Source organism: Dendronephthya gigantea, unplaced genomic scaffold, assembly GCF_004324835.1.
Source record: "Dendronephthya gigantea isolate DGI-Jeju-01 unplaced genomic scaffold, DenGig_1.0 000157F, whole genome shotgun sequence".
NCBI lineage: Eukaryota > Metazoa > Cnidaria > Anthozoa > Malacalcyonacea > Nephtheidae > Dendronephthya > Dendronephthya gigantea.
In genome coordinates, this window is record NW_021163167.1 from 128,457 (window position 1) to 152,025 (window position 23,569).

A 23,569-nucleotide genomic window follows, 5' to 3' on the forward strand; every position below is an offset into this window, starting at 1 on the left:
AGCGTGAGATGATTTTGAGGTATTGAAATGAGCAGATAACACGATCCTGACAGTTGTATAATCACCACAACAATAGCATGTGGTTGTTTGGTGTCGCAAAGACTTATTTTAATACCTCAAAGTCCTCTCACGCTTCGTTGAATCTCGGGTAACCGGGCTCATGTAAACAGCCCATTAGAATTTGGGGAATTCCGCCACGATTACGGGGAATCCCCAGACATTCCAGACATGGGGTTTTCCCAGTATAAATCTTGTGGCTCATTCATTGCGCCCACGCTTATCACTTTTTATGCTTAGTCAACGTTTTCACAAGATATTTTTAATCAAAATCTCCAGAATGAATATAATTTCCGCCCCCACAATAGATGACAGAGCCAAAAAGGAAGACACCTCACATAACAACATGTTATTTCAAAAGTTAAAAGATGAAAAAAACCTTTGTAAATTCTAATACATGCCAGCACTCTTCAGCAAAGAAAACACGTTCAAATATATAACTATAGTATATATACGCAATAAAAATAGTCGGTCGATATTTCCACCATATTAAATGGAAGACACACAAATACTCCACGTTATTTATAATAAAAATAATAAGAGTAGCTCTATTCTATAATACATGCATTTTTTACATAATAATGCTAAAATAATGTTATGAAATACCGTGTAGGTCTTCGGCTATTTAAGGCAAGCATGGCAGTAGCTAATTGAACACTCAAACCGTGAAACTGAACGTAGATTATTCAGGAAGAAGCATCCAAATATACAGTATTCAATTCGGCGGGCAAGCACAATATTATGATGCAGCCGCCCAAGTTATGAAATGACAATCAAAATTGAAAGACTTTGGCTTAGCATGGTCGACGTGACCAATTTAAAAAACCGTGAAATATGATTTCGGATCACAAGATAGTAGTTCTAAAAAGCGTAGACCATTTTTAACCAATGATATTCTCACCCAGGAAAGGATCGAAAGCAGTTACAAATGAGTGGCAAGGTATGTACAATGGCAGATATAGAATATTGAAAAACAATACAGCTCCTAATTGTTAAAATTATGTACACATTTAATCGACACCTTGATATTCCCTCTCGAGTGTTGTAGGGAAAAGCCCGAAATTCAGCATTTTCTTTCTAAACCATAGACAATTCAAAAAAAGCAGGTCTCAGTTGCAAGTTGTTGGAAAATTAGGCTACTGGTATGACACGCGCGCGCGTGTACATAATATTATGTCATAATAATAGACCGAGTAGACTCTTGTACACGCGCGAGCGTCACGAGAACGAAAATAATTCTGGGCTACTCCTATTTTCTCCACTCACAATATTTCAAAATTTTTGGGGGGGGGTTATTTTGCCAGGAAAAAACTTATTATCTTCGTTTTGGGTATGCATCTTGCCGGCCCAACTATAGTCAAAAGGAATTGATTATTTTATAAATGATTACTAAAGCTAAACCAGAAACCTCCCACACCAAGTTCTCAATTAAAACCAGAGATTCACGACCAACCAAGCGTCTGGCAATCGCTGTCTTACCTGGAGAAAATCGATTTACAAGCACTAGTACATAACAAAACTATGTGCGACGCTCAAGAAAATATCTTGGAAGAAATGGTTAGAACCGGTATGGATATTATTATTCCTATGTCCTCCAAAACAATCGTTGTAAACGAACCCTCCTGGATAAACAGGCCTTTAAAGAAAAAGATCGTGCTCGGCAGAGGGCCTTCGAGGAGATAACGACACGTTTCAATCCCGGCGAAACCAAGTGAATCTAGAAAGGAAAATATGTCGCGCTAACTACTACGACTCGAAAGTGAAGCATTTACAACATTGCAAACAGGCGACGTGGTGGAGGGAAGTTAAGAAATTGAGCGGCATGTCTTCGTCAACATGGAAACGCGAAATAACATCTCTACTAGAACACATAGCCCGCGATCAGGAAGAGCAAAGTCAAAATAACATTGCTAACATTATTAATAAAGTATTTATTTCTCCAATGACAGAATACAACCCTTTATCCCCTCGTAACAATGCACTAGATTCTGTCTTGGAAAGCGACCCTATCGTGACAGAAGAATAAGTTTCTAAAAAATTATCCGCTCTTTTTCCAACGAAACCATCCGAAACCATCCATTACGTACCTGGTTGGCTTTTAAAGGAAAACGCAGGTATGGAGACGGAAAGAAACAAAATCATTCCAATACCCAAGCCAAAACCTGTCTCGGACGACAACAAACACCTTAGACCTATCTCCTTGACACCAATTCTATCCAAACTAGCGGAATATTTCATCGTTGATGAATTTGTTGAGCCATGCAGCCGTGGTTACCGCCTTTTTGACTTTTACCGCCTTTGTCACGAAAGAGTTAACCTTGGCCAGCATGCAGTGTTACTCGGAGTGGGGTGCAATACCATCGGGGGTACCCCAAGGCACAAAACGTGGGTCGTGGCTGTTCGTTATTTTGATTAATGACCTTGTCTTCCCGCAGTGGCGTAGGAAGGGGGGGGCACTGGGGGCACGTGCCCCCCCAAGATTTTTCAAGGGAACAAAAGTGCCCTTTTTGTGAAAAAAATGCCTTTTTGGGAAGCGAAAAGAAAGAAAAAAGTATCTCCTATTTCCCAATAATCCCTAAATTGAGAGGGATTTACGGCCATTTCAGAGGCCTATATCTCAAAATTTTCTCGGGGGAGCATGCCCCCGGACCCCATAGCAGTACGAAGCCCAAGAAATACGAAAAATGTTCTGCGGTCGGCGGTCCCTGAGTCAAACCGTCCCTATATATATATATTTTTATTAACCATTTTAACCGTCATTTTTATTAACCAAAAGTGCCCCTAGAAGCTGGTGCCCCCCCAACCTCTGGATGCTTCCTACGCCATTGTCTTCCCGGGTAAAGATGTGGAAGTATGTTGAAGATTCAACCATTAGTGAAACCATCCTGAAAAATGAAGTATAAGTCATAGTAAAGATGCAGTGGACGACCTTGCCAACCAGTCCAGAGCAGATAAATTCCAACTTAATGAATCTAAGTGCAAAGAAATGCGAATCTGCTTTTCCAAAGAGAAGAAAGACCTGGTGGCGGTTGAATCAAGCCCGTTTAGCTTGAACGGCGGATAAGTTCAAAATAGAAAGCAAGTCTAACGTTTTATTCAACAAGGGACTGACTAAATGGTTTTGTCCTTAATACAAAGATACTGTTTACAACAACATATTCAGTGCATAATATTCAAGTTAACTCATTCAAGAGAGATGTAAGAGTGTTATTTAAGCTAAACGAGCTTGATACAACTGGCGCATGGAACCTATCACAATAAATGATAAAGTTCTGGAAATTGTAGTCCATGCTAAGATCTTAGGTCTGAGAGCATCAAATAATAATTTGAAGTGGAACGAACATGTTACTGAAATTGTTAAAAAAGCGTCCAAACGACTTTATTTTTTTATCTCAGCTAAAACGTTCTAATGTTGGTACTAAAGAATTTGTTCAATTTTTTTAAACTGTGTATCAGATCTCTGTTGGAATATGCTTGCCCAGCATTTTATGATAGCTTACCCGAGTACCTCTCACACGATCTCAAAGAATGCAAAAGCGCGCTATGCATATAGTACATCCATCAGGCATCAACATCATACCAAGAAGCATTATCAATTGCTGAATTCGTTTGGTCCCTTTCGTCGTACGCCGCCAGTACCTTGCAGATAAACTGTTTTAAACAGATTTCAAACGATGAGAATCATAAGCTTACAAATAGAATAAAAATTATTTATATATACATAGATATAAAAGTTTTAAATGCATGCATGTAGATGAGTAGAGAAAAAATTAATTACTGATTTGACAGAGTTAGCTATACTAACTATAAAACTGGTTTTAAAACGGTTCATCTTAACTTTAGGTATGTCAAATTTACGCCTATTTCTCAAATTCACTGAGGAGCTATTAACAGATGGCAGCAGTTTATTAAACTAAACGTAATTTAGCCTATAGCTGTAATGTTTTAGTGAAAATTAATATACCATCTCATATCTATCTATCTACCATTCAAAGTTAAATGAGAATGATCGAAAGCTTCCATCTTGATTATACTCTCACATTAAAGGAGACTTATTTGTTTATGCCCTAGTTTGAAAATTTTTAAATCGCTAATATACTGCATGTAATTTTATGCAAAATAATTAAAAAAGACCCTAAAATTACGATTATATTGATAGTTCCTTTACTTTCTCTTCATTGCTTCCCTAAAATGTATGTTCTGGTCGATCTCTGAATGAATCCACCCAATCAACGTGCCATTCGTGCAACGTGTAAATTCCATCCAAGATCTTCATTTATTTACTTGCTCACGCCTGCATCATGTGGTTTGGTTTAAGATAACGAGTTTTGCCACACTCGCTGCAAACGAAAATTTCTGCCTTCTGGATTATCTGATAATTGTCCAGTGACGTCAAAAATACGAGAATTATACTATCGTAATCATCTGCATGTCCCAATCAGTCTTCAGCAAATCTTCAGTTCACCCCATAATTCCAAGAGATCAGAGTGGTTTACTGACTTTAATCACCTTGTTTTTATTGTTTGTTTTCTAACTGGTTTTCTTTGAAGTTTGTGGGCAAAACTTTCTCGACATATTGGGCAGCGAGTCCTGAAAAAAGAATGAAAAAGGTTGTAGAAATAGCATGAAAAAACATCTTACGGTCACCTCTCACGGTCAACTTCATGCATAATGGGCAGGCCATGCTTAGTAACTTGATGTTGAAAACAGCTGCATGTAAAAAAATTGTAATTTTTACCAATATACGGATATTAGATCATTAATAAACATTAAGTTATAGTTGTGTGTCAGATTAAAAGTGTAAGAGCCCACTTTCACGATAAGATTAGTTAATATACCGTTCCCACCCTGGCGTATGTGATCGAGTAAACGCTTATGCAGTGGACATATATCATGCTTCACTTTCAGGGGTAAACAAAATGTGGCAACAGTTTTGACACCAAAACCAATTTTCATACGTCAGAATGACATTCGTATACAACTAAACGTAGTGTTGATAACGGGGAGTTTTTTTGCCAGCGGGAAAGTCTTAACTATAGGAGGTATATAATGTATCTTACATTCCGTTTTGAATCATTAACTTGGAGCATTCTTTATGAACTTTGTGGGAACATGGCAAAATTTGGCATCCCGTAAACGCATCCTGCAAAAAAATGAAGCAAATTTTTAAATTTTTAAAATGATATATTTAATTACACGAGAGTACCCAAGTAGCCCAAGTTTTTTTCACTAAAATTAATAGTAAATTGGGTTTCCTAAAGCAGAAAACCTAAACTGCAAAGACGGTGTCCGGAAACTAATTACTATGACGTGAAGTCATCAAGGAGGATTCAGATTTTGCTCCCTCCACCGCTACTATTCGTTGACCTCTTGCCTTTTTGATTGGTCAATGTGATAGCCAGATTGGATTGGTTATGCGTCCGGGCGAAGATAGGCCAATGGTATAATGACAGTAAATTTTAAACATCGCTTATAGTTACCTCTAGGCAGATACCACAGTTGTCATGAGCGGAATCTGGACGACATTTATGATTTCCTCTGAGTTGAACATCGAGACAAACACCACAGACGTCGCAATGAAATGAACGATCTCCATGGATCCTGCAATAATAAGTTGTCATGAAGTTAGTTGTGATATTGTAATTGAAGTATATGATCATTTTATTAAGTTGATCTATAGAGTTTATCTATATAGCAAAAATTCCTACCTGCAAATACCACATTTCTCGCAATGATAAGGATGATCATCTCTTCCAGTAAGATGCTTGCAAAGACCACAGTAAAAATCAGCGAATTGAGTGTTACATGAAACACAAAATTGACCGAACTATAAGAAGATAATGGAGAAAAATTGCTATGGAAAAGTTGCAAAAAATATACGGCAAATTCAAGAGGGGGGGGAATTAAAAATCCCCACAAGTGCGTGAATTTTCCATATGAAATAAATTAGCTATTATCCTATTGTTCATTACCTGTTGCTCTTTACCGCATTCCATGCACTTGACCATTGTCGTATCACGTGATTTCAGTTTCTTTTGCTGGCACGTGCTCGTCTCGTTGTGGCAACGATGACAAGCCCAGTATTTATCACAACATTCAAATTTCACCATGCAACGCCTTTTGTAGTGATTACACAACCACCTATCTGTTTGTTTCTTCACATTGTTTGATCTCTCAGACCGACCATTTGGATTATTTGACGTGGAAGGAAAATTGAAACGTGCGTTTTGGTCACGAGCACGTGTTCGGTGCTCTTGATGTCTTGTATTGTCTGTAGGCCCACTGCTTGCTTCTCTTGATCTACTTTCGCTACCTGAAAATAATTGCAAAAATTGTAGCTTTATAAGTTAGTTATTCTTACAAAAAAATATCGCTAAATAAAGAACATCGGCAGAAATAGTGTCCAACTTTGCTCAATGGTCATTTATTCCGAAGTGGCACATCTAAAAGCAACAAAATTCGGGAGTAATTGTGAAATTAGATCAAAGTTATTTCAAACCGACCTCTTGCTGTATCTCTTGAACGGTCATTAGAGACATCTTCATGCGTGGACAATCTATTTCGTCTTGAGAGAGTTTCGCTGGGCTTCTGATAATGAACATTGGCCATGTCATGTTGATTACTGACAGGAGGCATGACCATAGTGTCTTTACGAACAGGGGGAAGGTTTTGTTCAGATATCTCTCGTTGAGACGGAATTCTACGAGATGCGTACGCCCGATTTACTTCCCGTGTGCTGCTCACGCTCTTTTCCTTAATTGTAACAACCATCCTTCTCAAATTAACATAGTTTCCGCTGTTGTATTCATCGATGAGGTGAACTAAATCAATTCTCAGAATCGACTTGAGAAATTCGCGAAGCACGCTTGTATTCGATGCGTTTATAACACCTTTTCGGTCCAATTGAAGAATGACTTCGGTTGAAGTAAGATTCGTTGCGACTGAAAACTGTTCATGAGCCCAATCTTTTAGCTTAATGACATCACCGGTGAGCAAACTATTGGCAATGGCTAGCAATAGTTGTTTATATGCATTATGGACTGAAGATATTGCTGACGAAAGAGATGTATTCCCTTCATCAGCACCATCTGTTTCTTGTATTTGGACTGGAAAACGCAGCGGTTCAGATGAACCATTGCTTTCATTTGAAGGGAGCACGCCTGAACTTGATCCAACACGGTCTGCAGGTTGGTTTTGATTTCGAGGAATATTTTCTTCAGTGCGATGATTTTCAGGAGACACGACTATCTCGGCGGATATTTCACTTGCGTTTACAGAGGAAGCGGATTTGCTGGGAAATATTTTCTTAAAAATCTCGATATCTTTTTCTTTGCTTATTTTGGAGTCGATTTCAACGTAAAGTCTTCCAACATCGGATAACAGATCTTTTTTATCGTTTTCAAGTCCCTTTATATGTTCCTCAAGACTGAGGATTGTTTTCTTGAACTGCAGTATTTCACTTTCTAAATGTTTTTTCTCTTCTATGAAGTGACTTTCTTTTTCTAGATACTCTTCCTGAAGTTTTTCAATGAGGTCATTTTTTTCTTGTAATAACAGTTTTACCGACTCATTTTCATTTAACAACCTTTTATTTTCCATTATTAAATCGTCACCTAATTTGGCGCTTAGTGTTAACATTTCAGTAGAGACAATCGTTATCCTGCTGGCTGCATATAATATCTATCACACGATGGAATTTGTAAGTTAAAACCGTAAATTTGTTGAGAAAGTTGATGTTGCGAAAATTTCGTTAATTGAATGAATACGTGTATAATGCGCTTTCGTATTTCTAACTCCAAAAATCTACTTCTTTTTTCGGAATAATTATTAATAGACCTAGCAGGAAAATTGAGCATCTCCGAACTTGGGTATTTTGTTAATACTCTAGGACACCTGCTGTTTTTCGAATATTTGCGTAGAACACTATTAGAAACGTTTGCCGTGAAGTTCATGTCCATCAAATGATAAGTGACGTCCTGCCCTTCTCCTTGAATACATCTAGCTTTATCATCAGCTGGGTTTCTTCCAATCAAGTGACTGACAGATTTACGAACAGTGCTCCCCATGCTCAGTGGAAAGTATTCTAAACGTGAAATAAATAGAACGAATATATTCAATTTATAATACAATTCATCATTACGGCCAAACGAATCATCAACGCAATTTGTAACATTTGTAATCAACGATTACTTGTAACATTTTGCAGTAGAGAAACAAATTAAATAAAAATACGTTCGACTAGACAAACGAAATTGCATTCCTTTCGGATAGATCGAAGTTCCATGGGCATGAAATATCGCGTATCACCATGCATGCTTCTGAGTCTTAGTCTTTCTAATAAGGAAACAAATACTATAGATCACTCGTTAAATTCCTACCTTCTTAAATCAAGAATGTCTTTTATAACTTCTTCTTAGAGCTGGTAAGTTTAAAAAGTTAGTAAACCTATCCTCTGTAATAATCTCTGCTGCCACCAGGCTATATATACATATAATATAAGGGGGAATCCCCGACGTAAGATGATGGGTTTTCCCCATTTATTTTTAGTATTAAAGTTGCGTTAGTGAAAATTGCATGCATCGCACTATTTATTTTAATTTCATTTTAGCAGTTTACTAAACGCAAACAAAAGCACCGTTTGTATTTTAGCAAAAAAGACAAAGAGTTTACAGCAAGATCATGCAGAGTCGAGTTTGCAAATCAAGCTGACCGAACTCAATAACAATATAGTCAATAAATAAAACGAAATGCACGCGTGGGCTTAAGAAAACAGGGTTCATTTAACTGAGCTATAAAAGAGGCAAATTAAAAGATTTAGATTCAAAGTGATCTCAAACTTTAAACTCGCTAGTTCAAGATAAGGCCTATTTAAGCTCGTATATGTAGGGAAAGGACGCCTTTACAGACTGGTGTTAGAAAGATAGTGCAACAAGCTAACTCGTTTATATTAAACTCGTTCAGTACAACATTATACAACACAACTCATTGAACGCGTTTCTACAACAGTAAAATAAATGGTATATTGTTCGCGTCTGAGATAAGACGCGTCTCATTTGACGGGACTGGCAGACTCGTGTAAACCGGACACGGGTCACGTCTTATTCAAGTGGCTTCTTATATGTTAGGGGCTGTTTACATGAGCCCGGTTACCCGAGATTCAACGAAGCGTAAGATGATTTTGAGGTATTGAAATGAGCAGATAACATGATCCTCGCAGTCGTATAATCATCACAACAATAGCATGTGCTTGTTTGGTGTCATAAAGACTTATTTCAATACCTCAAAGTCCTCTTACGCTTCGTTGAATCTCGAGCTTTATTGAATTAAATATCGTGATCTAAACCGGTTAGCAGACTTACTGCAATACCAGAAAACTTAAAACGCATCACCGCGGTAAAACTATATATATAGTTAATTTTTCAGCTCGCCCGGTTGATAACACAGATTAGCACCGTCTCAATATTTCACGCCATTATGTAACCAGGATCTATTTGCCCGAAATAGCTAATTGCAAAATAATATAGCCCTACTTAGTATTCTGAGCTGGGCCGGTTTTATGAGACAAAATCACCCATTTTTTGGGAGAATTGGAATTGTAAATACGTATATAAATAAAATACCCGCTGTTAAATCAAAAAGGGAGATCTCTCCTATTGCAGCCAGGCAAGGTTTTCCCCTTTTTCAAATAGCTGACAGTAATTTGCATAATTTAGCATGGTTCAAAAATTAATTAATAATGCATAGAATGGCCATAAAAGCTATATAGACTGTCTTCATTTGTTTCGATCTGTACTTTCATGCATGTATAAAGCATGTACTATTCCGTAATGAATTGACTGATTATTTACCCTTCAACAACTTTTATCTCAATATGAACTTTCCGTCTTAGCCAATAAATGCGTTGACGTTGTTGATTACCAGTCTTTACTCATTATTTTAGCCGTATATATGAATAGGCTAGGTTTCGACTTGTTCAGACATGTCTCATGATAAACTTGACAAAGCTGCCCAACTGAATAACGAACTTTCTAACGACCGACGGGTAAAAATAGCTGTTATTTTATGTCTTTGCAATTGTTCAAGAGTTAAAACAGTAAGCGTGGTCGTATTTTGCTTCAACAACTAGTTCCGGTGCAAAGTTTCCGAAGACACAACTCGATATAATATTTAAACATGATACTTAACAAGCCTGCGCATGTGAACTAAACGTATCACTTATCTCGTCCGGTAGGCACGCACAGATTGTGCTAGTAAATTGCCAAAAAGTTGCTCCAAAAGAGGGAAAATTTGCTTAAGAATTTGCTCAAAATAAAAAAAGTTGCTGGCAAATTTGGAAAAATCCTGTCATTTGTCTGATTCATTTGCTTATTTTAGCGACAACAATTTACATTTGACAGCGTAAATTACTCTATTTCAAATATAAATAGGGGATCTAACTTTAGGACTCCCTTCCACTAACTAATCTGGTTTCGCTTCTGGTGTTAGCTTACAAAGATGAACTTACAAAGATGCTATTGGTTCAGCAGTGCTATAAAACAAATTTGCAAGAAATTTTTTTACTTGTTCCCTATAAAGCTAATTATATTTGGCCGGTGGCGATGCAAATCTTGTCAGGTTGTTGTTCATTTTGCGTAACATAATGATTTATAGTGAAAGATTAATACCATATATTGTAGGAATGTCATATTTACTTCAGATATTTATTTAATTTAGCTTTTAGTCTTCTGAGAAGAAAGACAATGACACCATATGCTTGCTCAGTCTAATCTACGCGCTCCACTACATATAACTGTCGTTGTTGTTGTGTATAATGATTGCCAAAGTCCAAGTATGGGGAAGTCCCTCTTTATATTGACATTTTTTCTTGGGATTTTCCCTGACACTAGCCTTGTTGATAATTGTGCAAGTTCATAGCCTGTTGATCATCAGCCTTTTTCGGTTGCGTAGGCGTATCGTTAATCGTTTTATTCGCTACCTCCTGTGACTTGATAGAAACTCGCGTGAAATAGACCCGTGCAGCTTCGCGAGGTCCTGTCCTTAGCTCAGCTAATAGAGAGTTTCCGAAAGCACAACGGCGACGGCGACGGCAACTTCATTTATGGCGTTGGCGTTGCCGTCGCCGTTTCGTGTAGCATTCATTCGGTAAAATGTTTATTTTGCCGCGAAACGTCATAAAATGTTATAGCACTCTGTGGTTCCATACTTAAACAAAGATGAGTTTTAGAGAAAATAGAATAGCATTACTGCATGCCCACGATGAAGGTTACATTGACGACAAAGAGTTCTTAATGCTCTATGATGTAAACAGATCAACAAATCTTGATTTGCCATATTGGGACTACGAACAGTTTGACCTGGATAATCTTTGCAATGACGAGTGTAAAGCTGAATTTCGCTTCCTGAAAAATGTCATATACACGCTTTATGAAGTTTTGCAATTCCCAGAGGAAATGAAATGTGTCAATGGTTTTAAAGTTTCGAGCTTGACTGCACTTTGTCGGTTCTTCTCAAAAGATTTGCATATCCTTGCAGGTATTTGGATATTATGCCTAGATTTTCCCTATCTGTCCCACAACTTTCAAGTTTCAATGGTAAGCAATCTTGCTAAAATAGTTTTTCTCGTGTAAACGATGTTGGGGTGTAAGCACAGATCAAAATAAACAAATACATACCTTTTTTGTTTCTCTTGAGCAGCCATGTTTTGGGAGTTTTGTCTCTTTGATCTCGCGTTTTAGCTGCGACGTGAGGTTTGTTTATTTCACGTCGGTCGCGTGAAGCGAAAACGTCGATTTGGGGTTTCCTCTGACTGGCGCATGCGCAGTTTTATTAAAATATCGTTCTTGCGTTGCCATCGCCGTCGCCGTTGTGCTTTCGGAAATAAAATTTCCCCGGAGGGTCAGGTACTTACCTGAAGGGGAGATGTAGTTCTCCGAGGACCTTCGAAGACTGATATGAGCAATACTGGTGCAGATCCGCGGCCGGCAGCGGTCTGGAACCCACGTTTAAATTTTCAGACATGCGCACAAACGTCCTCTTATGAGTGGTTGCTGAGGTGGTAGATTTTCAGTAGCTGGGAGGGGTGGTAAAGATGACCACCTCGGTAGGGGAACCAGTATTGCTCATATCAGTCTTCGAAGGTCCTCGGAGAACTACATCTCCCCTTCAGGTAAGTACCTGACCCTCCGGGGAAATTTTATTTCTCCTTCGTACCTTCTCCGACTGATACTCGCAATACTGGTGCAGATGTATAACGGTTATTTCTACTGAAATCTAATGATTCGAGTGAAATTCTGTCAAACATAACAGTTTATTATAAACCAATTAATTTCTAAGAACATATGTAACTAGTCACTACATAAACTCAGTACTGACTGTGCAAATCTTCCCTGCGTTGTTTCTTTGTGGTAATGTTTCTCGAATGTCCTAGCTGATGACCAATCAGCGGCTTCTAGCACGAGTTCTAAAGGAATACCGGAATCTGCGGCCTCTGAGGTTGCAGCTGCTCGAGTCGAGAGTCCTTTAAAAGACAAACCTACACCAGCTTGCTGAATAGCTGTGCACAACCATCTTGAAACCGTTTGACTACCTACCGCATTGTGCGGTTTCACATGTGATATCAACAGATGATTCCCGTTGCGAAGATCTTTCGTACGGATCAAATAGTGATTTAGACAGTTTAGCACACAGATTGTTGGGTTTTCTTTGTATTTCGTCAATACGATTTTCCGTGGTGGGTGGTATGGCCGCGCGTTTTTTACCGGCGTGTATAGGAATAGTGAATTCGCATACATCCGGTTTAATGAGGGCACAAGTTAAATCTAGTGCCGCCAGTTCGTGTGCCCGAGCAGCCGAAGTTAATGCCAGTAAAATGGTTAGCTTCAGAGTTAACGCTTTCAATGACAGACCATCTAAAGGTTCCTGTTCAGCGAAGTATGACAATACGTTTGACACAGGCCATATCGAACATAATTTCGGTTGTGGAGGCCGTAACTCGAAGATACCTTTCATAAACCTTGAAACTAAAGGCAAAGTACCGACTCGTTTTCCTTCAATAGGATCATGTAACTGAGAAATACACGCTTTATAAACGCCAATTGTTCTATATGCCAATTTACGTTGGTTAAATTGTTCGGCAAGAAATTCGAGGATATCATTTAAAGGGGCTGAAAAGGGACACTTTTCCCGTTGAATACACCAGCTCGACCATAATTTCCATGGTCCTTCATATCTTTGTTGCGTAGATCCTCTCCATGATGCCATGAGAATTTGGCACACTTTTTCTGGAATTCCCGCTGTTTCGAGACGAGTCCGGAAATCGGCCAAACCACTAGGTGAAGTGTTCTCCACAGTGGGTGTACTTCCTTCGAAGCAAACGGAAGATATATGGTCGACGGAAGTGTTGGCAATCGTGCTGGATAGTCCACCAGCATTTCCATCAGATCTGGGAACCAAGGCTGGCCCTGCCAATTCGGGGCAATCAGTAGCCCTGTCGCCCTGTCTCGTTTGATCTGAAGTAGGATTCTCGGGATCAAAACTATTGGTGGATGGATGAAGACTGTCCAACGGCTCCAAACCAGCAAGAAAGCATCGGTCGCTAAAGCTCCGGGATCTGGATATCTCGCTACATACATGGGTAACTGATGGTTGAGGCGCGACGCAAAGAGGTCCACTTCCGGAGTGTAATATCGGGTCGTAATTTTCTGAAAGATATCGGGATCTAACGTCCACTCGGTGTGGGTGTTGAAGTTCCTGGATGCATAATCTGCTTCCAAATTCATCAAGCCTGGAAGATGTTTTGCTGTAACCCATATCTGGCGTGATAGACAATATGTCCAAATTTCCGTTGCTAGAGTAGCTAGTTGTGGAGACCTCGTGCCCCCTTTTTTGTTGATGTATGCCACTGCAGTGGTATTGTCGATCAAGAGTTTCAAATGTCGTGGTGTTTTCACTTCTTCCTTGACAAAGGCTTGAATTGCCAGATACACCGCTTTCAGTTCCAGGTAGTTTATATGATAGCTGCTTTCGCTGATACTCCACCTCCCCCAGTCTTTGTTCCATTGCATACTGCTCCCCAACCTTTGGTTGAAGCATCCGTTGTAATTGTCAAATCGATCGGTGGAAGGTGAAGTGCTACACCGTTCTGTTCTGACATCGCCCGCGAAGTCCACCAATGTAGCTCCGCTAATGCTTGGGAATTCAGAGAAACTTGGACTTGCTGGGATCGTGTGTGATATCCTTTCTTGTGTAGACATGTGATATATGTCCTCTGTAAAGCACGGTAATGTAGGGGAGCCGGGTGAATGCCTATTCTCGCCATGTGGTTCATCCTGCCAAGCATTGCAGCCAATTCGTGCATTGAACAGCCCTTCTTCATTGTCACTTTGGCACACTCGTGTTGGAGGTTTTGGAGTTTTTCTATTGGGGCCGCCATGGTCATCTTCTTGGAATCTAGGAGGGCTCCTAAGAATACCAGTTCTTGTGTTGGAAATGGGGAGCACTTCTCTACTTTGATTAGAAATCCTAAGTTCTTCAATAATACAAGAACCATGTTGAAAATCCTGGCAATTTCTTGTTGATTCTGGTGCATGATCATAATGTCGTCCAGGTAAATTACTATCCGTATTCCTGATGAACGCAACACCGCCGCAACTGGCTTCAACAATCTTGTGAAGGCTCTCGGAGCCGATGACAAACCGAATGGAAGGCACTGGAATTCGTATGTTTTGTTCTGAAATTGCAATCTTAGGTATTTTCTGTGTTTCTCGTGTATGGGGACCATGAAATATGCGTCCTGTAAGTCGAGTTTCATCATGTAATCTCCAGGTCTGAGAAGACTCCGAACCATTTCTAAGCCCTCCAGTTTGAACTTTTCCAATTGCACACAATTGTTCAGTGATTTCAGATTGAACACTGGTCGATTTTTCTCTCTCTGTCGCACAATGAAAAGTGTCGATAGGTACTGATCCTCCACTTTGCTCACTTCTTTCAATACTCCTTTTCCCTGGAGTTCGTGTATTGCCGTCTCTAGCAATATTGTTTGTTCTTTTGAATTTCCTTTTGTTACCCTTGGTCTCCACTGATGTGGTGTGCACTTCAGTGGAATTTTGTAACCTTTTACAATTTGTAAGACTAACTGGTCTGATGTCAGTTTTTCCCAGTTCCTTAAAAAATGTACTAGACGCCCCGCTGGCGTAGACACATGCGGAAGTATGTTTTGAAGTTGAGGAATGCTGTAGTCAGCTGTGATTGGTTGTGCCCGCGTTGCGTCGAAATCGCTTGGCTGTGGAGGACTTTGCTGAAGAGGAGTTGTACCCAGACGTGTTCTGATAGTTTGGTCCGGTTCGTAAGGACCATTTTCGTTTCCCCCAGGATCGCTGTTCTGCTCGATTCTGGGGGGAAACGAAAGGGCTTCTTCTGGCCCGTCATATGTGGTAGGGATGGTGTTGCAACCAACTTGCTGTTTGTACTAGAGTGCTCATGCTCACTTTGTACCATTTTGTGGAATTGGTCAGGAAAAAGGTGTTTGTCGGTTGGGATGCCAGCCTTGAGGGTGCGCTTCCCAACATCAGTTAGGTACTCTGAGAATCTCTTCTGGCGCCACTGGTTGAGACGTACATTCGCATTGCCAAGTAGGACTAATGCGTCTTCCAATAGACCTTTGATCTCATCAGGGTCTGGACCCGACTCATTGCCTTCATCATCCAGAACATCAGTGGCCTCAAGCTTTTCTAAGGCTGTTGCAATTGGACGGGCAACGGTCAGAAAGGGCGCTTGTCTTTCGGCGAGCCCTTCATCAAATGCAAACACCTCTTTTGTCTTGGAATGGCCAAATTTCTGGCGCATGAACTCTTTTGTTCCAGTCTCCATAGTGGGGGCAACTAGGATCTCTTCAGTGCCCTTTATTTGTGGATACTTTTCCATCAAATCTGACCATATGTCCTTACTTAATTGTTTTGAGAAGGCTGTTCTAATCACTTCTAATATCGGTTCAGATAAAACACTCTCTTTTATAGTGTTGTAAAAACGATCCAGGCGAGACCCTGTTGATGTGGAGTTATTTGGCCCTTCTTGTGATTCTTCACCTCTCTCATCCACAGATTGAGGTGTAGGCATACTCTCTGAGTTGGCTATAAAAGCTTCTTTCAATAGAGATGGAAGCACTTTTCTAAGGGATGTCGTCAAATGCTCATCCACTATACTACGTATGTGCTCTGCTGTATGTGTTGTGATGTTCGGGCTGGCACCCTGAGCATCTAATTCACTCTCCTGCGAGGCGGTTACCTGCAGGCGGAAAAAAAAATCAGGGCGGAAATTATTTCGCGCCAATTTTGTCGAGCCTCTATATTTATCAATTTTTTCGAGAAATTTAGGTCATGTTTCGTTGTTTTTTTCAACGATATTCTGTTCGAGCGGGCACTCTGAACAGTACATGGCAAACCCCAACGAGGCTGGCACCTGTTGGGGCGATCCATTGCTTTGTTTGCTTTCGATATAAAATAATCTTGTTTGTAGCTCCATCCAAGACGCTTTTCGTCACAAATATCAACTAAATTCCACTAAAATAGATCATAAATTTACAGAGTTTATACCACTCACCTCGTGCGATGTCATTTTGTTGAACTTGCTAAAGGATGTCGAAGTTCTGAGGAAATTTCTCTCGTTTAAAACCGAGCTTTTCAAGTGAGTTTCCAAACCGAAGCTTGCCCACGAAAAAAGAGGACGTTTGTGCGCATGTCTGAAAATTTAAACGTGGGTTCCAGACCGCTGCCGGCCGCGGATCTGCACCAGTATTGCGAGTATCAGTCGGAGAAGGTACGAAGGAGAAACTCGCTAATAGCTCTCGTGTGCGGTGGGCGATGCGCTTGCCCCTGACTATAGATAGGGGGAACATTTTCGATTTCACATAGTTCGTTCACAATACACTGGTTTATTATAATATCCGGGCAGAATCAGAATCCATCGTTTTATGGGAAAGATATATATAACGCTCCAATGATAATATGATATGAATATGACATTGAACATGCATGAGGTACGTAAGGTATAAAAACACGAGACAGGAATATGCAGGAACCATTCTTGCTCAGTTTCACCGGTCAGGTGTGTGCCCAAATACAGAATAGTCAAGACGAAACCTTCCTACGGTCGCACCGCATAATGGCAGGCAATTTGCGACTTAGGGTACAATACCCAAACCAGCGTGTACCTCCTCAACAAGACGAAGCTTATAATTAGGAGCTGTAACCAGAAATTGAGCAACTGCCACAACAGATACACGACCGGGAACCGGTCGAAGCGCCAGCTAGCTCGAGAAGCCTGCCAAACTACACTGAGCCAGTTGTCGCAGAACCACAGCCAGTCGCTCACTGCTGCCACAACAAAAAGAAGAGCTTGAGGTAAGAATCAATAGTATTCGTCTTTTATATCCGCGCTCTCGAATTCGTGGTCGAGCCTGAGCGCTTCATACGCCCTCGTGGTTTTTCAAATAGGCACCGGATGTTAGTTCCTGTGCTTTGGTAGATCTGCAAACGCCTAACTTTTGCATTTAACATACGATCATATAATATTGCTGGAAGAATTTGAAAACGCAAGAATATTCTTACGGTTACGCGCACTGATACACGTATCCGGCGTTTCGCCCACTGAAAACGGAAGAATCTGAAAACGACGGCTGAGCGGATACGCGTGGACTGCTTTGCCGGATAAATTTGAAAACGATGACGTCACGTATCAAGTCGTTTCCATATAGTGAGGCTTTTTTTCAAGTCTGGTGGCTTGACTTTATATTGTTATATTAACTTCAAATAAGTCTTATTTATGTGAATAAAATCTTTGCCAATTCTTTTAGCTTTTGCGGAAGTATTTTGCGAGAGAAACATGTCCACAATCTCGGTGTATGGTTGATACACAATTTCTTATACACGACATACTCAACAACAATATTTATGAGTTGGGCTCGTCGTCTCTCTAAACAACGTCCTCATTATTTTTTTTACTTTGGATTTGGAAGATTTTTGCTTTGAATTCGACATCCAGCCAGTGAAACGCGGGTGGAAGGGGTACTGCGGGATCAATGTCTAGGCCCATGGCTCTTCGTAGCCATGATCAACGACTTAGAATTGTCTGGAAAAACGGACTCACTGATGTGGAAGTTTGCAGACGATACCACTATTTCCGAACTAATTCTACAAGACCAAGAAAGTCATCTACAACAGGAAATTAATCATATTGCTAAATGGTCGATGGAAAATAAGCTGATTTTAAATCCAAAGAAATGCAAAGAAATTACTATGTGTTTTAGTAAGACCTTTCCAACGTTTAAAGCAGTAGAGGTAGATAATCAACCCTTCGAAAGTGTTCAGAAAATAAAAATTTTGGGTCTTACGATGAGAAATGGTTTGAAATGGAACGATCATATCAATGACATTACTAAAAAGGCAGCAAAGCGTTTGTATTTCATCAAGCAATTAAAACGGGGCTGACATAGCCTCAAAAGATCTTGTTTGCTACTATTGTGCTATAATAAGATCAATTCTAGAGTACTCCTGCCAAGTGTTTCATTCTAGTTTACCAAAATACCTATCGGATGAATTGGAACGTGTCCAAAAAAAAGCAATAGGTATAATTTTTCCTGGAGTCAAATATGTTGATGCATTAGCAAAAGCCAATATTCCAACCTTATTTGAAAGAAGGCAATCTCTATGTACGAAGTTTTTTTATGAAATCGTGGATAACAAGGACCATAAACTCACCAATTTATTACCGGAAAGAACCAACGGTATTAATAATCAGTTAAGGACAAAGAGAACATTTCAAACGATCAAATGTTACACAAATCGTTTTAAAAACTCTTTTATGCCAAATTATTCAAATAGACACACTTCTTAAATGTAAATGTAATCTTGTAGCATGTGATGTCATATAGCTTGTTTAGGTTATGAACTCTAATTTTTAATGCTTGTAGTTGTAAATATATTAATAACTTTTAAAATATACATATTTTTACCATTCATATTGATGTATTATACATGTAATTCAGTCTTAATGACTGCGAGATGTATATTTATTAAACGATTTGATTGATTGATTGATTGATTGATTGATAGCCGCGTTTTCGGATCGTTTTTGTGTTTACGTGTGGACGCGGATAAATATTCTAACGGATAAATATTTTTGCGTTTTCAAATTCTTCCGGCATCGTGTAGACAGGGCCTTAATGCAACTGCTTTATAGTCGTCGTCATCTATATCACACCGTGTGTCGCCAATAATCTGAGACCCATGAGTGAGACTTACTCTTCCACAATATCAACGACCGACGTTGATCATTAGCACCAGAATTAATGAAAATTCATCCTATAACTGGCGAAAACACACCTAAACATTGCAGAATTATAACATACCACGTGTAACATACCACGCAATCATCAAGTTTCGCTACATTTTTGTTGAAGCAACCAATCACGAAGTAGAATCAAGTTCTTCTTTGCTTTTCGCAATTCTTTATCCAGTATTGAAACAGCCAACGCAAACTGCGGTCTGATTTTGATGGGCGATCTTAACAGACTGAACACAACAGACTAAAAAATGTAAGGAACTTAGAATCGATTTTAAACCAATGAAAAGTGAATTTCCTGCGATAATGGTGAATGGGAAACCAATTGAAATTGTCCAAGAAGTAGAATTACTTGGCTTAGCTATCACACACATCGACTTGAAATGGAATAAGCACGTAAATAAAATGATCTCGAAGTGTGCAAAGCGCCTATACTTAGCTATTAGTGCAATTGAAGCGAGCCAAAGTGCCAGATAAGGATATAATACAATTCTATAAGACTTGCATACGACCTGTGCTAGAATATGCATCCAGTGTTTTTCATCACTCCTTACCAAATTATCTGTGTAAGGACATTGAAAGAATCCAAAAGAGAGCTTTTTCGATTGTATTCAGAGATATGAATTATGAGGATTCTCTAATCCAATGTGGAGAGCTTTCGTTGCAAGATCGAAAGATACAAAACAGTGAAAAGTTTTTTAATGAAATCCTAAAAGATGAAACTCATAAACTATACGATCTTATTCAATTTCGCGAAGCAACGAACAACTATCCCTTACGTAAAGTTAGGAAAATTAGTGTTCCAGTGTTTAAAACGAACGTTTTAAGAATTCTTTTTTAGTAACTAGTAGTCTTAATTACAATCATTGACCCTAAATGGTTTTTTAGTCTATACAATGTGTAAACATTTAGTGTTTATATATATATTTAATGTAATGCATGTTATATACTATATTAATGTAATCACCATGTAATTCATTTTTTCTGCAAAATGCGTGAACCATTAAATCATCAATCATCGTCAATCAATCAATCAATCAATCATCGTAGTTTCCATTATTTTATATGTGAGGAAATTGGATGCATAAAATATGCCATCTTTCTTGTACGTATGTACATAATTAATTACCTGCTGCCAAAAGAAGATTTGTGAAAGACTGAAAGAGATCCCCCCTTCATTCAAGCCAATATCATAGCAAACAGACACCGCAGAAATTGGTGTTTAAGACGTTTCAACCCGAAAATCTAATCGCTGGTTCACAATTGTGCATTTCTGTATCGCCCTATCAAAGAGAAACCTTTTGAATATCTTAAAAAAGTTCAATTTTTCTTCTGAATACGCATTCTGCAATCTTTTGACAGCTCATCATACACATCTGACCGCTGTGAAATGCATGGCCATTTTGAGGCTTAAAGTATACACAAGGTTATTAATTCAGACGATTCGTTTTTACCGTGAGCAAGCTTCAAATCTTTTGTGCAAGACATATTTTCTTGAATATTTATAAATCTTTTTCCTCACCAAGTTTGAAGTCTAAGTATCGAGAATTGCGGCTAAGCCTATACCAATTTCCGCGGTGTCTAGCAAACATGACACAAAACCCAACACTTGTATTATTGTATAAGGGAGGAATTTAAAGACATTACAACCGAAGACAAAGGGTATAATTCAGTTATATGATTCAATTTTTCAGGCAAGTCATGTTACTTATCATGTGTTTACGAGTGCTGAAGAAACTCAGGAAGCTATGGTTTATATAGATTAAGTGATTGATTTTGCAACGATTCTGATTAGAGTCGTTTGCAAAATGTAGCTGAGAGTTAATATACGGCCGGCTCCAGAGGCATAAACTATTTTAAGAAACCCTATTTTAAGAAACCTTCAATCAGCGCTCAGAAGGGTTGTCGAAAATGAACCAATTTCTGTTGTAAACACATCGCTTGACTTGTCATTCCTTCCTAATATATCTGCGCTTTCGTTGTATGCCGTAGATATGCTTAACACAAATTTACAATAGCCTGAAATCAGTGAAATGTTTACACTTTGTCGTTTCTTGCCCCTTTCTTTCGTGAATATTGATCTAGCCTGAAACCATTCAGTAATAATTAAAAGCAAATACATAGTTGTGAAAACACTACTTGCTTCGACCTACAAAGCTATTTTCGTAAATTATGTTTTGCTAAATTTGTTGTCTCTTATGAATGGGCAACTTTGGAAATGCACACTTGCGTCGCCCAAGAAAAAAGAATGCGCATTTTCAGACTCCGGTAGTTACAGAGTTACAGTACCCGGAGTGACTATAGTCAAAATTTTGTAATTATTGGTAATAATATCTCTGACAAATTTGAAACTGAAATAAGGTATATTTGATTTTCAAAGAGGTATTAATTAAATTGTTTCAACCAAGATATGGATTTTATTTGACAACTTGTGCGATTCCAGGTCACCTGCTGTGTATATGGGTTCCGGATGAAATGTAAGTGAGAACCTTAAAAAAACATAATGTAAAAAAAACATCAGGATATATTTTGATTACACAGATATCGACAAGAGAATTTAATGGTCTGCGACAGAAAATTAAGGTGTTTAGCTCTTCCGGGTAACGCTTTCAAATAATATGCCGACAAATATTATGATAATTATTCAGGAGTAAGTAATTATTCGTTTAGATCAACTATCAGATCATATCACTTTTACTCTCTCGTGTTAATCAATGTGGCCGATGACACTCCTTCTACTCATATTTATATTTTGCATAATTAAATGTTTTAGACAAGACTGCGCGGGGGGGGGGGGGGAGGTAGTGACATCCCGCCAGCTTTCCTGAAATTATTTTTAAAAACCGCCGATTACAAACCCTACAAAAGTCGGGTCCCAGAATGTAGGACACCCCCAAGGTATTTTCTTGATGCTCGCCCCTGGTTTCACTCTAAATACATTCAAAGCAAAACTAATAGTAAAATTCAATTGAATTACTTTTTTCAGTAGGAATATAAACGTCATTAAAAGTAAATTTGAATATTCCTGCAGTTCCTATAACTTCAATAAAGACGAAATGCATTTGCTCGAAACTTTCGTTACAATTTTCAGGTAATCCGAAAATCACCGAAGTTCGTATTTTAGAAAAACTGCACTTGTGAGTGATAACCTCAATTGTAAGATGGTAGCTTCGTATACCCATGCAACCTTATCAAAAGAGTTACGCATTACAATGTTTTGTAGGTTTGTGGCCAAACTATACCGCGCATGTGCGCTTAGTGCATGTGGGGCCGGTTGTATAAAACTCTTTATCTACATTTTGCATAGTTAAAGTGCCTATATCACTTGCGGGATCTTTACGGATTTGAATAAGGCTTGAAAAATTTGTTTATAAGTTCTACAACCTTTTTGATATAATTAAATAGTTTCGAAAATACGTCGGTTGGGGGGACTGGGACTCAGGAATGATTTGCAAACACGCCGTCTTTTATAATGTAAACATGAAGAGTTTTACTGGCGATATAATTTGCGCTTTTCAAGTAAAAAATGCGGGGACGGTACGTTGTGTATGGCTGTAGCAATTGGACGAGTTTTTCTCAAATATTCTACGTTCTTGAAAGATCGAAGTAAAATTACAATTGATTATATTATGTTTGACAAGAACTCGGTTCCTGAGTCCCAGGCCCCCGAGCACGACGGAAATTCAGGCAAATCGTCATGTTTAGATGTAAATATTTCCAAAACTATTTAACTATATCAAAAAGGGTTGTAGAACTTATAAACTAATTTTTAAAGTTCTATTCAAATCCGTAAAGATCCCACAAGTGATATAGGCACTTTAAATCCTAGTTAACGCCGAAATACACGACTCTGATTCGCTAATTCTGCTTAATTACAATTAAAAGTTAACTATAGTCTTTTATACAACCGGCCCCTGAGGTTTCTGCTATCCCAATGGTTCGAATAACTCTAAGCCTGTCGCCTATAGATTACTGAATGGAAAGAAGACTGCATGTTATAATACATATTTATGCATCATCATATGGGGGAAACGCCGTCCTAAAACCTATCATGACCTTTTAATACTTTCGCTGCAGGAAACATTCTTAGAATATTATTATAATTGTAAGCTTTTAATAAAACCATGTAAAATGACACTGCTTTGTAAAGCTCTATGAATATTTTAATGCTAATTTA

The 23,569-nt window shown here is 38.8% G+C and overlaps 1 protein-coding gene across 2 annotated transcripts; it reads right to left on the reverse strand.

Annotated features, from left to right (window-relative positions):
* Positions 1-3,514: 3,514 nt before the first annotated feature.
* On the reverse strand, positions 3,515-7,706 carry LOC114537440. Of its 2 annotated transcripts, XM_028558479.1 has the most exons (6): positions 6,561-7,706; positions 6,030-6,370; positions 5,766-5,884; positions 5,538-5,658; positions 5,118-5,200; positions 3,515-4,647 (listed from the first exon to the last, which is right to left on the reverse strand). In XM_028558479.1, the coding sequence occupies exons 1-6, from the start codon at positions 7,693-7,695 to the stop codon at positions 4,563-4,565; spliced, it is 1,884 nt and encodes a 627-aa protein (XP_028414280.1). In that variant the 5' UTR covers positions 7,696-7,706; the 3' UTR covers positions 3,515-4,562. The 2 variants fall into 2 exon arrangements, with proteins under 2 accessions (XP_028414280.1, XP_028414281.1); XM_028558480.1 differs by lacking the exon at positions 3,515-4,647 and having other exon boundaries at positions 5,114-5,200.
* Positions 7,707-23,569: the final 15,863 nt, after the last annotated feature.